The sequence below is a fragment of the Clupea harengus genome, chromosome 21 (genome assembly GCF_900700415.2).
Source record: "Clupea harengus chromosome 21, Ch_v2.0.2, whole genome shotgun sequence".
NCBI classification, from domain to species: domain Eukaryota; kingdom Metazoa; phylum Chordata; class Actinopteri; order Clupeiformes; family Clupeidae; genus Clupea; species Clupea harengus.
In genome coordinates this window covers 17995029-18008157 of record NC_045172.1, presented here as the reverse complement: position 1 = coordinate 18008157, position 13129 = coordinate 17995029, and the positions used below count along the sequence as shown (strand labels likewise).

Genomic DNA, 13129 nt, shown 5'->3' with positions numbered 1-13129 from the left:
CACACGCACACACAAACACAAACACAAACAGACAGAGTTTAGAGCTAAAGGCAAAGGCTGAGGGGAAACCGAGCCAATGACTCAAAATCAGGACAGGGTGGAATGCAGGGATGGAATGCAGGTATTTAGTTGTAACCGGTACACTAACAAAAGGCATTATAACCATGTTCTCTGTTGACACATTTAAGCAACATATCATTTGATATATACAAAAGTTTCATGGGCAAGACAAACATCTTTCTTTAGATGCAGGAAAGGATAATGGCGTATGACCAGGTGCCACTGGTTCTGCACCATCTGATATGGAGGGCACTAGACTGATCATTCTAACTACATTTGCATGAAAGATAGGGCATGCAAATACCCACTTGTGGTTGTTTGAGATTTCCGTCTGATTTATGACCTGCATCAACTCATCTTACCACATATGCATGCTGCTGTACTGTACTGAAATTCTCATGTAAACAAAGCTACCTAATTATATAAGTCAAGTAATCACTTTTGTTCACTGTAACATTTACTTTAGTAAACCTGCATTCAAATGTTAATGATTTCTGCCCATCCCTCAACTCAGACCAGACACTAATCTCCTATTTAAAGTAATACTATGCAACAATTTGACACTTTTTCAGGTATGGTTTTATAGGCAACTAGTTTTGGTACCATCCTCAAATTCATTTTGATAGCATATGGTCATGTTAAGGACAGATAAACACCGGTGTCTTTCCCACTAGCCATCCAGGATATGCACTATGTAGTTCTGTTTACCGGGCTGGAATACCCTGCAAACATGGAAGAAAAGCTTTCGCAGCACGACATTGCCAGCTATACTGCCAAAAGACACCAGTTAGTGTATTGGCAAGCTTCTATCAGTGTCAACTGGACTGTTGGTGGTGCTTGCAAGGTTTTTGCATGCATTTTAGGCAGTTAGCTTGCTAGTTTTAGAACAGAACTCCGGATTGCTGATTTAAAAACAGTTGCGCAAACTAATCAGGGGTGAAAAATGTGACAAAGATGACAACCCCTTAGGGGGATCCGGAGGTAAGCCAATCAGAGGCAGAGTAGGGCTTGCCATGCCTTTGCCATCCTAGTGAAAAAATATCGCCACAGGGTAGGGCTAGGACAAAGAATTGCCCCCCCCCCTTATTTTTGGCCCAGGCGACCCACCGCAATACCCCCCAATTCTTTTTTGCAGATCTACACGATTCACGTGGACGACCTATTTTGAGGTAAAAAAAAAACTGTGAATTTTGTCAAAAGGTGACAGGTTTGGACCCCTGTAAAATTAGCCCTGTTACTTATGTCAAGAAAGATGTGATTACACAGTCATGTAAGGGAGTGGTATTCAGCACATTAATGGCATTCTTCTCTTGTTGTCTTGGAGATTATCACCCTCTCCTCCTCGATCCTCACACTGACTGACCTACACATTCAGAAGCAGCTCTGTGGTAACTAGGGCAATGGGCCCATTCAGGCATAGCTGGGAATTGTGGGAAGGTTTGCTTTTGAATCAACGCAGACTAGAGGCTAAACAAACGTTGTTGAGGCAGCATGTGAGGCACACAGGGCTCTTTCAGAGAGAGAGAGAGATAGAGAGAGAGGGAAGGAGAGAGAGAGGGGGAGGGAGAGAGAGAGAGACCTAAAATTGCCTTCATGCATTTCCTCCATAGGATGAGAATTTGCATGCAATTCTTCTAGGAATCCCTTGTGAAATCCTTTAATTCCCTGAAATAGGAAATTACCCTGATGGTCTCCATGTGGGATATTACACCTTAAATCCCATTGCTAAATTCAGAAGACTGTATGAATGAATAAAACTTAGTTTTGAGCAGGCTGCTTTAAATCAGATGATTTGTATGTTCCACTTTTGGAAAATTGTGTATTTATACCTCTTAAAAACACCCCTGATCTTGGAGTGGAAACAGAGGCTTCTGTGAAATACATCGCAGTAAAATATCCTCAGTAAAACCACAGATAGCTTATAGAAGGGCTGACTTGCAGTCAAGAGCACATGAGTCCTGAGGGAGGCATACACACGGGTGGAGACTTCTGAATGTGATACCGGATGTCTCAGTTACGTGAGAGTTTGACCAGACCCGTGTCTAAGATGGAATTGTGATTACATGCTGGTGAAAAAAAAGTATTTCACCCAGGTCTGTTTTGCTACAAGCTGCAGTTTTAGATTACATTTTTTTTCCTTTACAATGACAGAAAGATGGTCAATAAGAAAAAGGTGAAATGTGGTTACATTCATTCATTCATACATACATTCAGCTCAGCTTGTTTGCTTCTGGCTACAAACAACACCTACACACACTGTACTCTCGGAGTTTGGACAGGACTACAACGTCCACAGAATACATCGATGATGATGTAATATTTGCTTTAAGGGGTCAAGACAGTTCTGCAACTCTGCATGTCATTGAAGTTTATACTTTAAGTAAAGTAACATCACTATTTTGTTATGTATAAACAGGAAAATATGTTAAATTACTTGTGCTATTGGTTGGGACTTCCCACAGCGGCACTACGACCATCATACCGATACTTAACAATACTTAAAGGCACCTTCGTGAGCATTTCACTGGGTTTGTCAAGTGGGCACAAGTTTTTAATTTAATTAGGCCCACCACACCTCCAGAAGGCTCAACAGTGGTGTCTGGCATCCCAGAGCCACCACCCCTACATACTCACGATGGCTCAGGACACAGGTCAATACCAGAGACAACAACAAATACACCTCAGGATACACCCAAGCATTACTGACAGACTTCCACACAACAACTGAATGCTAGTCCACCTGGGTTCTCCAGGTATACTTTGGCCCATTTGCAGGTGGCTTTAAGTATGTCATCTCCAGCCACACTTATGCCCAATAGATTAAGGTGGCTGTAAGTATGCCATCTTCAGCCACACTTATGCCCAATAGATTAAGGTGGCTGTAAGTATGCCATCTTCAGCCACACTTATGCCCAATAGATTAAGGTGGCTGTAAGTATGCCATCTTCAGCCACACTTATGCCCAATAGATTAAGGTGGCTGTAAGTATGCCATCTTCAGCCACACTTATGCCCAATAGATTAAGGTGGCTGTAAGTATGCCATCTTCAGCCACACTTATGCCCAATAGATTAAGGTGGCTGTAAGTATGCCATCTTCAGCCACACTTATGCCCAATAGATTAAGGTGGCTCTAAGTATGGCCTCTACAGTTATACCCATTGCCTGGCTCTAGTTATGGCAAAATCTAGAAGATCTTCCGATAACAAAAGTTATGCTAACCTCCAGAACATGTTGCGTCAACAGGCTTCTGCACGTAATACATGTTATTTCACATCCCCAAGTAATCTATGAGCGCCTCCGCCATAACCACTGGCTCGCATTTTCAGCAGCCTCAGACAACTCCTTTAAAGTAAACTTCAATGAGGTCAAAAGTGTAGTAGCCATTACAGGAAATACCTGCCCAGGTGAGCTGAAGACCTTTTAGATGTTGCAACAACACAGTGCAGGAACTCTGTCAGTTAATTGTGCTAGTCACTGTACTGTAATTGACCCATCGATACTTACGTCACTATAAACAACTGTACTCTCACTGTAGTTCCCACATGCAACTGCCAACTGTTTCCTTCCTGGCATCCCAAGGTGAGATTCTCAAACCACCAATGGACAGCCGTTGTGCAAAGTCAAGAAGTGAGTGATGAACTGTTACTCCTACCTGATAACTATACACTGGTTCTCTGGTCCGGTTCCCAGTCGGCCCAGCATTGACTGGTATGCTCTGTCCGCCACTGCAAAGATGTGAGGGGGCAAAGCCTTCTTGTCATGGCACTTGTATGTCTCCGACACCTGAGAACAGGAGGAGAGGCAAAGACAGATAAAGGGGAGAGTGCATATGAGAGAGACATAGTATGAGAATGAGTCAGTCTCCAAGATATTAGATTTCGGCTGTCTCTGGAGTTGAAATAGCTGAGCACCTAATTCCTTAATGCAGTTTCTGTGAAATAGAGTGTGCACATGAGTGTGTACAGTGAAACAGAGATGAAGACAGAGAGTGGACTGAGAAACAGAGAGTGGACTGGACCATTCAGTGCATAACAATCACTGGACTTGGAGAATCACTACAAGTAACTCTGAGGAACCTCACAGATTCACTGTTAACATGAGCAAGTTATTGGAACTGGTACAAGTGACAAACATGGGATTTCTATTGTAATGTTGATGATGACAATAACAACTACGATGATGATAACGATTATAATTTTTTCATGCCAAGTCTGATCATCAAATCATTCATAAACCATGCACAAAATCTAAATCCAGTGACCTCTCATTGTAGGCCTACTTGACCCAGCCAAGAGTTACAATATTTCTGATGAGGTCATACACACCTCTTTCTCATACAAAGGCAAGTACTTGAAAGGATTCACTGCCACCAAAATGTCACCGATGTATGTCTGAAAAAAGACAAAGATGAAGTGGTTACTTTATGTATTGACATGATCAATCAGCGTATAGCACTTGGAACTTCTGTGGGAATAATAGAAACCCTGTTTTATTTACTGAATCGCCTCAGCAAAAAGTTGACTTCTACATGACTTAACAGCATGTCTTTTTAAGTTACGTGTCTGGTATGAAAAGGGTTCCCTTTTAGGGAGTAGCCTGCAAATAAAAACTGGTGATTCTATCGGCCAGGTAAGGTATACACAGATACGTGTGTAAAAGACCGTCGCTGAATGTACCACAGACTTTCAGTCTCAGTCTTCAGTTTCAGATCAAGCAAAGGCCTTTCTAGAAATTACACATGAGCTGACAGCAGCAGAGATATCTCCATTCCTCAAAAGTTTGTTAACGTTAAACGTGTCTGGACTGGCGTCAGTCAGGACTGCTCAACGTCATTAAAAGGTATTTCAGAAGCAACGTTAAAAAATGCGACAGAGACATTAAACATTTTACTTACGTAGATTTTGTCCTGTTTAAATCGTTGACTGAGAGACTCTAGTAAACTTTTTTCATCCAGCTCGGACAACGTTGCCAAATCTTCCTGGAGGTGTTCCTCCATTGCGTTGGCTGGTTGATTTAAAAACACGCTCTTCAAATCAGTTTTGCGTTCACTTTTGCTCAGTCGTGCGCATACAGCCTCGCTTTGTTTCTGGTTCTCATATGATTACACACAGCCACACCACCGTCAGTGACAACCAGCTCTCTGTATCCTATCAACCTCGCTCTCTACCCAGTGCTAAATGAACGCTCTCTCCAGCGTCCACTGCGTCCCCCAAGAGAAGTCCACGCCACTTAACTCTTTCCTTTCTACTGGTAAGCCCGGTCTGAGTGCGTTATGAGTTTACTCACATTAACCACATGACAGTTGCGCTTTTAGTCACGTTAGTCTTGAATCATCCCCTTAACCGTTAAACCGTTTAACTTACCGTATACTATGCATTTTCCCATTGTAAATAATGTAATTATTTCAACTGGATGACTTCTTCTTAAAGCAGCAATACGGAGTTCTGTTCCATAACTAGTAAGCTAACTACCTAAAAGGCATGCAAAAACCTTGCAAACACCACCAACAGCCCAGCTGACACTGATGGAAGCTTGCCAACAGACTAACTGGTGTCTTTTGGCAGTTTAGCTGGCAATGTCATGCGTGTGAATGCTTTTCTTCCATTTTTGCAGGGAGTACTAGCCCGTTACACAGAACTACATAGGGCATATCCTGGATGGCTAGTGGGGAAGACACAGGTGTTTATCTGTCCTTCACATGACCATATGCTATCAAAATGAATTTGAGGATGGTACCAAAACAAGTTGCCTGTAAAACCATATCTCAAAAAGTGTCAAATTGTTGCATAGTGTTACTTTAATTGCTCAACACCCCATCCCGCACTATGTATTCCGGCCACTGAGGCAGAATTGATGTAGGCCAGGCTACGGTTGATTTCACGGATTAGTGTATGGTTCTCAGCAGAGAAAAGAGGAATGTGGACATGCCCTTTCAAATAAATAAAACACAGCAAATAAAACTTTGGAAATCCATTTTATTTAGTACTCAGACTGAAAGCACCATCTTATTCTCAGGTTAGCAAGAAAGCAAATATGTTACAGCTTTGGCATGTCTTCAAGTGCACAGATAACCTCTACACAGGATAGAGAGGGGGAATCATACACAATCTGCAGTGTATGAGCAAGGAGGTTACACTTTCAGCACAGGAAACATTTCAAACTGAAAACTCAACAAGTTAAACTGAACCGTACAAAAATGACACATTATTCTGAGGTTTTAGGCTAGTGTTAAAAACAGTCATCACCATAGCCAACCCCACTGATTATACTTATAAATGATTGTAGTCTTCACTTGTGCACATTGACATTTTCTGTCATGCACTACACAGTTGAGCAATACATGTTTTTTATTATATTCTTTAATTAGTATTTTCAGTAACAAAAGACAAAAATATCCACGTATTATAAAATAGCAAAAATTAATAGCAATGGCAAATATCTATCAGAATAGTTGTAATAAGCACTGCCAAGCTCCATCGCTGCATGTTCTGGGGTCATCGTTATTCCTTCTCTCAGCTCATCTCCACCTCTGCTGTCGGGACTCTCTTCCTCTCTTTGCCTTTCCTGTGCAAGAGAAAAGAGATTGCTGAAGCATGTCTTCTGCATGCAGGGACTGATCACTGCCAAAATGGCCTCTGGGGCCTCCTTGGTTATAACTATTCAGGGCTTCAGGGAGGCTTCTGGTATAAATATTCATTGACACACAGACCTGCACAGTAAACATACCTCTGGACAACAAACATGGCAATACTTGCGATTACCGCCACTGCAAATATCACCCCACCTAGTACTCCCACAATCAATCCTGATGAAAGACAAAGTGGAAACAGCAAAACATAAGGCACACTTCATATTTGTACACATGCATCGAGCAATCTAGTCAATTCATGTACAATTATCAGTAGGCCTATAGGTTCTCCATTTATTACGCTAACATTGCAAATGGTCCTCTTTACACTAGCCACACATTTTATTTATGTTACTAATGTATTTTTGGACGATTTAGAATAGCAACATAACTAGGTCCAAGAAATTCTGTGTATGAATATATAACAACCTGTATTTGTAACACTTCCTGTATTTCTAATTTGTAAATAGAAATCACTTCTGAAAGGGAAAACTGTTCAAAGGTCTTTGATTATAGTAAGTTACCTATCAGTTTCAATGACTGTCCAGCTAAACAAGAAGACTGAATGATGTAATTGGAGACAGATTTGAAGAGATTTGTGTCTGAAGAGATTGTAGACTATATAAAGTTTGTACGGTTTCTCTGTATGTGAAGTACAGCCTACAATGAGCTGACCTGTATCTGTAACTGTCTACATGTCTTCACTGAGTTTACCTCTGTCAACAGTGGTTGCATCAGGGCTGATATCGGGGGCTGCTCCAAGTGCTCTTCCAGATTTAGCTTAGGGGGTAAAGGCCATACAAGAGTTTACTAGACAAATAGTAGACTGCTGCCCCCTAGTGTATTAAAATATAACACACAACTGTAGATGGGAGGGATTGATGAAAGGCCAAGGAAAAAATATGTTGAGTAAAAGAAAGGATGTAAGGAAAGGAAAAAATGAATAAAAAGAATGAGAAAAATGGATGGATGGAAAGGGAACAGTATGACTATAGAACAAAACAATATGAAAAGAATGAAAATGAAGAGAATGGAAAGACGAAAGAATAGATATACATAAGATATAAGATTACCTTGGCACATTTTTAGACATTCATCTCTTGTCTCAAAGCGGTTGCCATTGCCTTTGCACCCTCCATAGTGAAATAGACGACAGGTCTTTTCCTCCACACTGTAGTAGTATTGCAGGTGCATTGCAAAACACTCACCAACATCAACAGGAAGAGAACACACCAAATCTGCATGTGTGAGGAAGAACAGGTGTTTATTGCTGCAGAGGAATAAAATAGAACAAGAGCTGTTCCTCAAACATTTTCTTCTCTCTCTCCTCCTCGCTCTCTCGCACACACACACACACACACACACACACACACACACACACACACACACACACACACACACACACACACACACACACACACACACACACACACACACACAGACACACACACACACACCACACACAAACACACACATATATAACAATATTGCTCCAGAACATGGCTGCTACTTCCTGCTTACCTCCTTCTGGATAGAGTACAGTGGAATCAGGAGAACATGCCATCACACAATCCCGATCACTTTCAAAGTTGTTAAAGTTGCCTCCTTCTCCTTTGTAGAAAAAGGGGATGCAGGATTTGTCGCCTGAACTAAAGTAATACCTCAGGAGATGCTGCTCCCCTTCCCCCTCGGTCATAAGCTCCTCGCATTTTGGATCTGGAGGAACAAATATGGGTGTCTGCTTCAAAATGCCCAGGCTTAGACTATACAATCCACAATCAGAAGTGAGTTGGAAGTCAACAACTTGACCGAAAAAGCATTACTTGGGCTGGAATTTAAGCTGAGGTGTAACCTGCCAGTAAAAAAAAAAGGAGGTGACTGTGCACTCTTACGTATTTCGGTCATTGGTGTGTTGAAAGTAGGCCTGAGCTTAGTTTTCAGTTAGTATGAGACATACAGACATTTCATGTATTCTCATGTACATGTATATATTATAACTTTTACAGCCTGGTTGTCATAATTTAGCTTACATTAAAACTCTTCTGTAACATGATTGCCTGGTAAAAAGCCATGCTAAAATGCACACATAGCACCTACTAGTCTTCGAAGATAAAATTTCACAGTGAACTTACCCACGGACATGGTAGAAACAAACATCCACATCAAGAGAAAACACCCGAAATATAGTTTATCCAGCATGTTGAATCGGCTCTTCACAATAAAACTGAGCAAAATCCACAGACAGCGCTCGTGTAGTGCTTCAAGGCTCAAATGGAGAACAATTCAGTTGGTCACCCTGACCTTCAGACTCATCTATTTGAGTGCTGGTTTTTATGGCTTAGCTGCGCCCTCGTACTGTAGTTTCAGTCATAAAACTGGTGCGATACATCAGAGTTTCAATCATGTAACAGGTCAATTATTGTCCCGATATGGCAATGGTTTCTGACGTGCTAGTTTCATCAAAAGAAGAGAGAAACTGTCCCACACAGACACACTTAGACAAAAGAGGAAAACATCTCTGTGACAGAATCTGTGTAGTGTTGCAGTCACTGGCCCACACTGGCAGTCATGGCACACATCGCTCTGGCAATGTAAACTGGACAAATGTTGAAACTAAAGAGTTCAAACAAAACTCGGCTAAATATAAGGGTCCACAAATATTATATGAAAAGTAGGTTTTGCAATTATTGCAGGGATTTACTACAGTTTCCGGTTCCAGTTCCAGCTGTTTAAAGGTAGGGTCTGTATCTCTACATGAACAGACTACAAATAATATGGTGTCTGTCAAGAAGACCAGTCTGCATCTCACACTGGGAACACACCTTTAACACTTTGAGCATGCCACACAGGATAAGAATAATAGAATAATGTAAGATATCAGTTAATAAAACTGAGGGAATTAATTGAAAGACTGTATTTTGTAAAAGTAAACAACTATGTCCAAGAAACTTCTGTGTATGAATATATAACAATATAGAAGGAACTCTTCCTGTAATTCTAATTTGTAAATAGAGATTGATGGAGATCATTTCCAAACACTGTTAATGACTTAAGAATATAATAATCAAGTGCCTAGTATTATTAATTACCTTATATGAATCATGTACTTATGTTAGCAGGAACATGGCTTTTCTACGTGTGTAACTTATAATATTAGGTGCCACTTAGTCTGCATATGTACAAGAGCATGTTTAGACCAGAGGTGATAAGAAGGGTCGAACTGTGCTTCTTCCGACCTTGCAAAACTTCCATCTTTGCCTCGGACGTCAGAAATCCACCACGTGGTTATCCCTGCTGAAAACTAAACTTCTGTCTATATAAACCTTGTGCGATGTGTTTATCATGCCTTCACTTGTGCTGGGAGTGAGCCTGATTGCAATTGTTGTGTGTCTAATAAATATACTTATATGCAGCTCCGGAGTCCTGAGGTAACTAGGGTGAATTTTCACCTATCAGAGATCACACCAGAAAGGGGAAACTGTTCAAAGGTCTTTGATTATAGTAGGTTACCTATTAGTTTCGATGACTGTCAAGCTTAACAAGAAGACTGAATGATATAATTAGAGACAGATTTAAATTTTTAGATTTGAACACTCTGCTTTCGGTATGTGCAACTCCAAACATGGATGTATTCTCTGCACGGTCATCCAGTAAAATTACAGTTACCTCTATAAAAGGGTACTTATCTTAAATTTACATTTTTAATCGCACCAGGCAAGAGTATTGAATATATGGCGCTCTCTAGTGGCAAAACATTCACTTGCAACTGAAGCAAACACATTTTATTGTCTACAGACATACACTTTATCCTACATGTTGTTGTAACGAAAAGAACATTAAAAAAACCCAGACAAACAAATAAACAGAAAACAATATCACCATGATGCACAAAGGAAAAAGTCATTTGGCAAAAGTATCTTTTGGCAATGTAAAGTTGTCATGAATGCAAGTCTCCCTTCTGATCTTAAGTATATAGTCGTATAGCACCGTGGTTATTCAGCTTGTAAATGCTTCGGTTGTGCAACACACATCAAATGAAGGTGTCAAATAATAACAAGACCTCCAAGGATGTCAAAACACCATGCTCCCACGAGATCGTTGCATACTGTGAATGTTACCAGTGTGTTTTTACAGGAAGTTGTACACTATGCCCCCATGGTAGTTTAAAAAAAAAAAACCCCACTCAATGGAAAACACATGGAAAGCTCAGGAGGATTCACCTCTAATGAAACTCCTGAGAGATGACAGCAGTGAGGAGGAACTATCTTACCTTTAAACACGAGTAAAGACACAGTCATTTAAGCTTTTAGCTAAAGTTTTATTGCAATAGAAGTGGTTATATTTGAACAACTAAAATATTTCTTATAAAAACTCTGTAAGATATAAAATAATATAAAAGCAGCACAGTATTTTAAAAACACACTTAATGTTAAGGTGAAATAAACAATGCATAGAGCACATGTATAAACGTATAACTAGTGCTGTATATGCCTGAGAGACAATGCATAGGCCTAGATGAGCACATGTATGAACTCATAGCTACTACTGTATATGCCTGAGAGACAATGGCTAGCAGTCATCCTAGAAAGAGCAGCAGTGTAAATGGAGTTAGTTTGCAGAGGTAAAGGAGAGCATTCTACCCCTTAAAGTTCTGGAAAATCTCTGCCACCTCTAGCCAGTTTCGGAAGCAAGCCAGGCCCTGGTCCCTGATCTGCTTTCGGCCTTTGTCTGTGATCACCTCGCCGTTCTCTTTCACAATCACCAGCTTTGGCACAGCGGTGATGTTGAACCTCTTCTTGAGGTCACTGCAAGAGAAAAACAACACTGTTTTACCAAAAGAGACCAGTTGTTACAGCATTGTATGGCCCCTCTGTTCATATATGATTTGTTTGTTCTGAATTTGAGGAGAGATAGGCCTACATCTTTATTCTCTGTGGCATGATTCTCTACTTCTGAGAAGATTTTTACAGAATAAAATGCAATGCTTACATCATACTAATTATGATGAGCAGATGGCTTGCCAAATAGGTGTTAGGCTTACACTACAGGGGTATTATAACAGTACTGTTTTCTTTCCTTCATAAGGGCAAACTCGAAAATAGTCAAAATAGAGTTTTGGGATGTCTTGAAACTCGAAATAGAGTTTGGGGATGTCTGCCTTCACACCAAGGGTGAAGAAAGCAGTTGAACATCTATTTATAAACCTAATCCTCGTTGGTGAGATAACCTGGGTAAACCTCTTACAGAGAAAGAGCTTTAACCATATTGTGCAGGGTACTCATATGATTGCTCGTTCAAATAGAGGAATGAATAACACAGAAAACACACTGACTTGTTAAGAATAACAGCTTGTGAATGAGAGAAAAACGTGAAAAGAACTGACACAAGTCAATAGTGCAATCAGACTTACTGTTTATATTGATCTGTCCACGGCAACGCAAGCCAGTCACCATGCATGTCATGGTAGTATTCAACCATGTCCTCTGTGGACTTGTCAGATGATACAAAGACAATCTCAAGCTGTGCAGGTACGTCGGCCTCTTCTACCAACTCAGTGTAAAAATCACAGAGGATGGGCGTGAAGTCCCGACAAGGTGGGCACCATCCAGCCGAGAAGTATATACCTACTACTTTGTTTCGCAGTGCCACTTCTGGATCAATGACATCCCCATCCTTGTTGACGAGAGCTCGACCTATAAACACCTCCACCATTGCTGGAGGCAAAACCATAAACGTGTTAAGTTAACGTTATCTATGCTACGTTATAAGCCCGTGATTCTACGAGTTAAGAATTATCGTGCATTTGCTAATGTAGCTGCGTTACCAAGGTAGCAACTCGGTCAGCAAGATATTATTCTTTCCCCTTCTTACTAAGTTATCTTTTGAAAGAGTGAGACCTGGATCTGCACAACTTCCGCAACTGGTTGCTGAATCTATGTCCTGGGAATATTCCACGGGAGTATTCTCTGGAAGTCAAAGTCCTCAGCGGTGCAAGTGGAGGGTTACTGTGAAGCTAGCCTCACAGTTCTTCTCACAACAACTGTCAGTGAGTCTGGTGAAACTGCAATTGGTAAGAGAAAAATATGGATCCTCCCTTTTTGTAATGACAGACATCTGAGACAGCCAATGAGCTTAGGCTACTCAGTGGTTGCCAAATGGTTTGACGTAACAAGTGCGTTTCGAAGTGATTTATGTCCATTCAGATCTCAAACGATGAACAAAAAAACTCCATCAAACCAACCATCCTCCTGCTATTCCCAAAGTCCATGTGTTAAGAGTATACAATGTTGCTGGGCATAGGGTTTCTGTGCAAAAAAGCCAGCCAGAGGGAGCGGAGACAGGAAAGACACGAACCTAAGGGAAGAAGAGAGGAAAAGAGTGCAGAATAAACAACAAGATAAATGGAGGGGGAGAACAAATTAGGCAAGTACAAGTGTATA

General features: G+C 40.9%; 3 protein-coding genes across 3 annotated transcripts in view; all 3 read right to left on the bottom strand.

Moving 5' to 3' along the window:
• The window catches only part of LOC105911746 (myosin-IIIb), a 28706-nt gene extending 23356 nt beyond the window's left edge, over window positions 1–5350 (bottom strand). The window contains exons 1-3 of the mRNA XM_031558615.2: window positions 4956–5350; window positions 4387–4452; window positions 3714–3844 (exon numbers count right to left, since the gene is read on the bottom strand). Coding sequence (XP_031414475.1) covers window positions 3714–3844; window positions 4387–4452; window positions 4956–5057 — 299 coding nt within the window. The 5' untranslated portion in view covers window positions 5058–5350. The remainder of the gene's footprint in view (window positions 1–3713; window positions 3845–4386; window positions 4453–4955) is intronic.
• Window positions 5351–6573: 1223 nt separating this feature from the next.
• On the bottom strand, window positions 6574–8977 carry wu:fb59d01 (uncharacterized protein LOC322379 homolog). Its single transcript, XM_012840575.3, has 6 exons — window positions 8822–8977; window positions 8211–8405; window positions 7763–7927; window positions 7404–7469; window positions 6788–6866; window positions 6574–6625 (listed from the first exon to the last, which is right to left on the bottom strand). The coding sequence occupies exons 1-6, from the start codon at window positions 8886–8888 to the stop codon at window positions 6574–6576; spliced, it is 624 nt and encodes a 207-aa protein (XP_012696029.2). The 5' UTR covers window positions 8889–8977.
• A 2009-nt stretch (window positions 8978–10986) lies between these two features.
• nxnl2 (nucleoredoxin like 2) lies at window positions 10987–12763 on the bottom strand. Its single transcript, XM_012840673.3, has 2 exons — window positions 12100–12763; window positions 10987–11494 (listed from the first exon to the last, which is right to left on the bottom strand). Exons 1-2 carry the CDS (start codon window positions 12417–12419, stop codon window positions 11326–11328), a joined length of 489 nt encoding a protein of 162 aa, XP_012696127.1. The 5' UTR covers window positions 12420–12763; the 3' UTR covers window positions 10987–11325.
• Window positions 12764–13129: the final 366 nt, after the last annotated feature.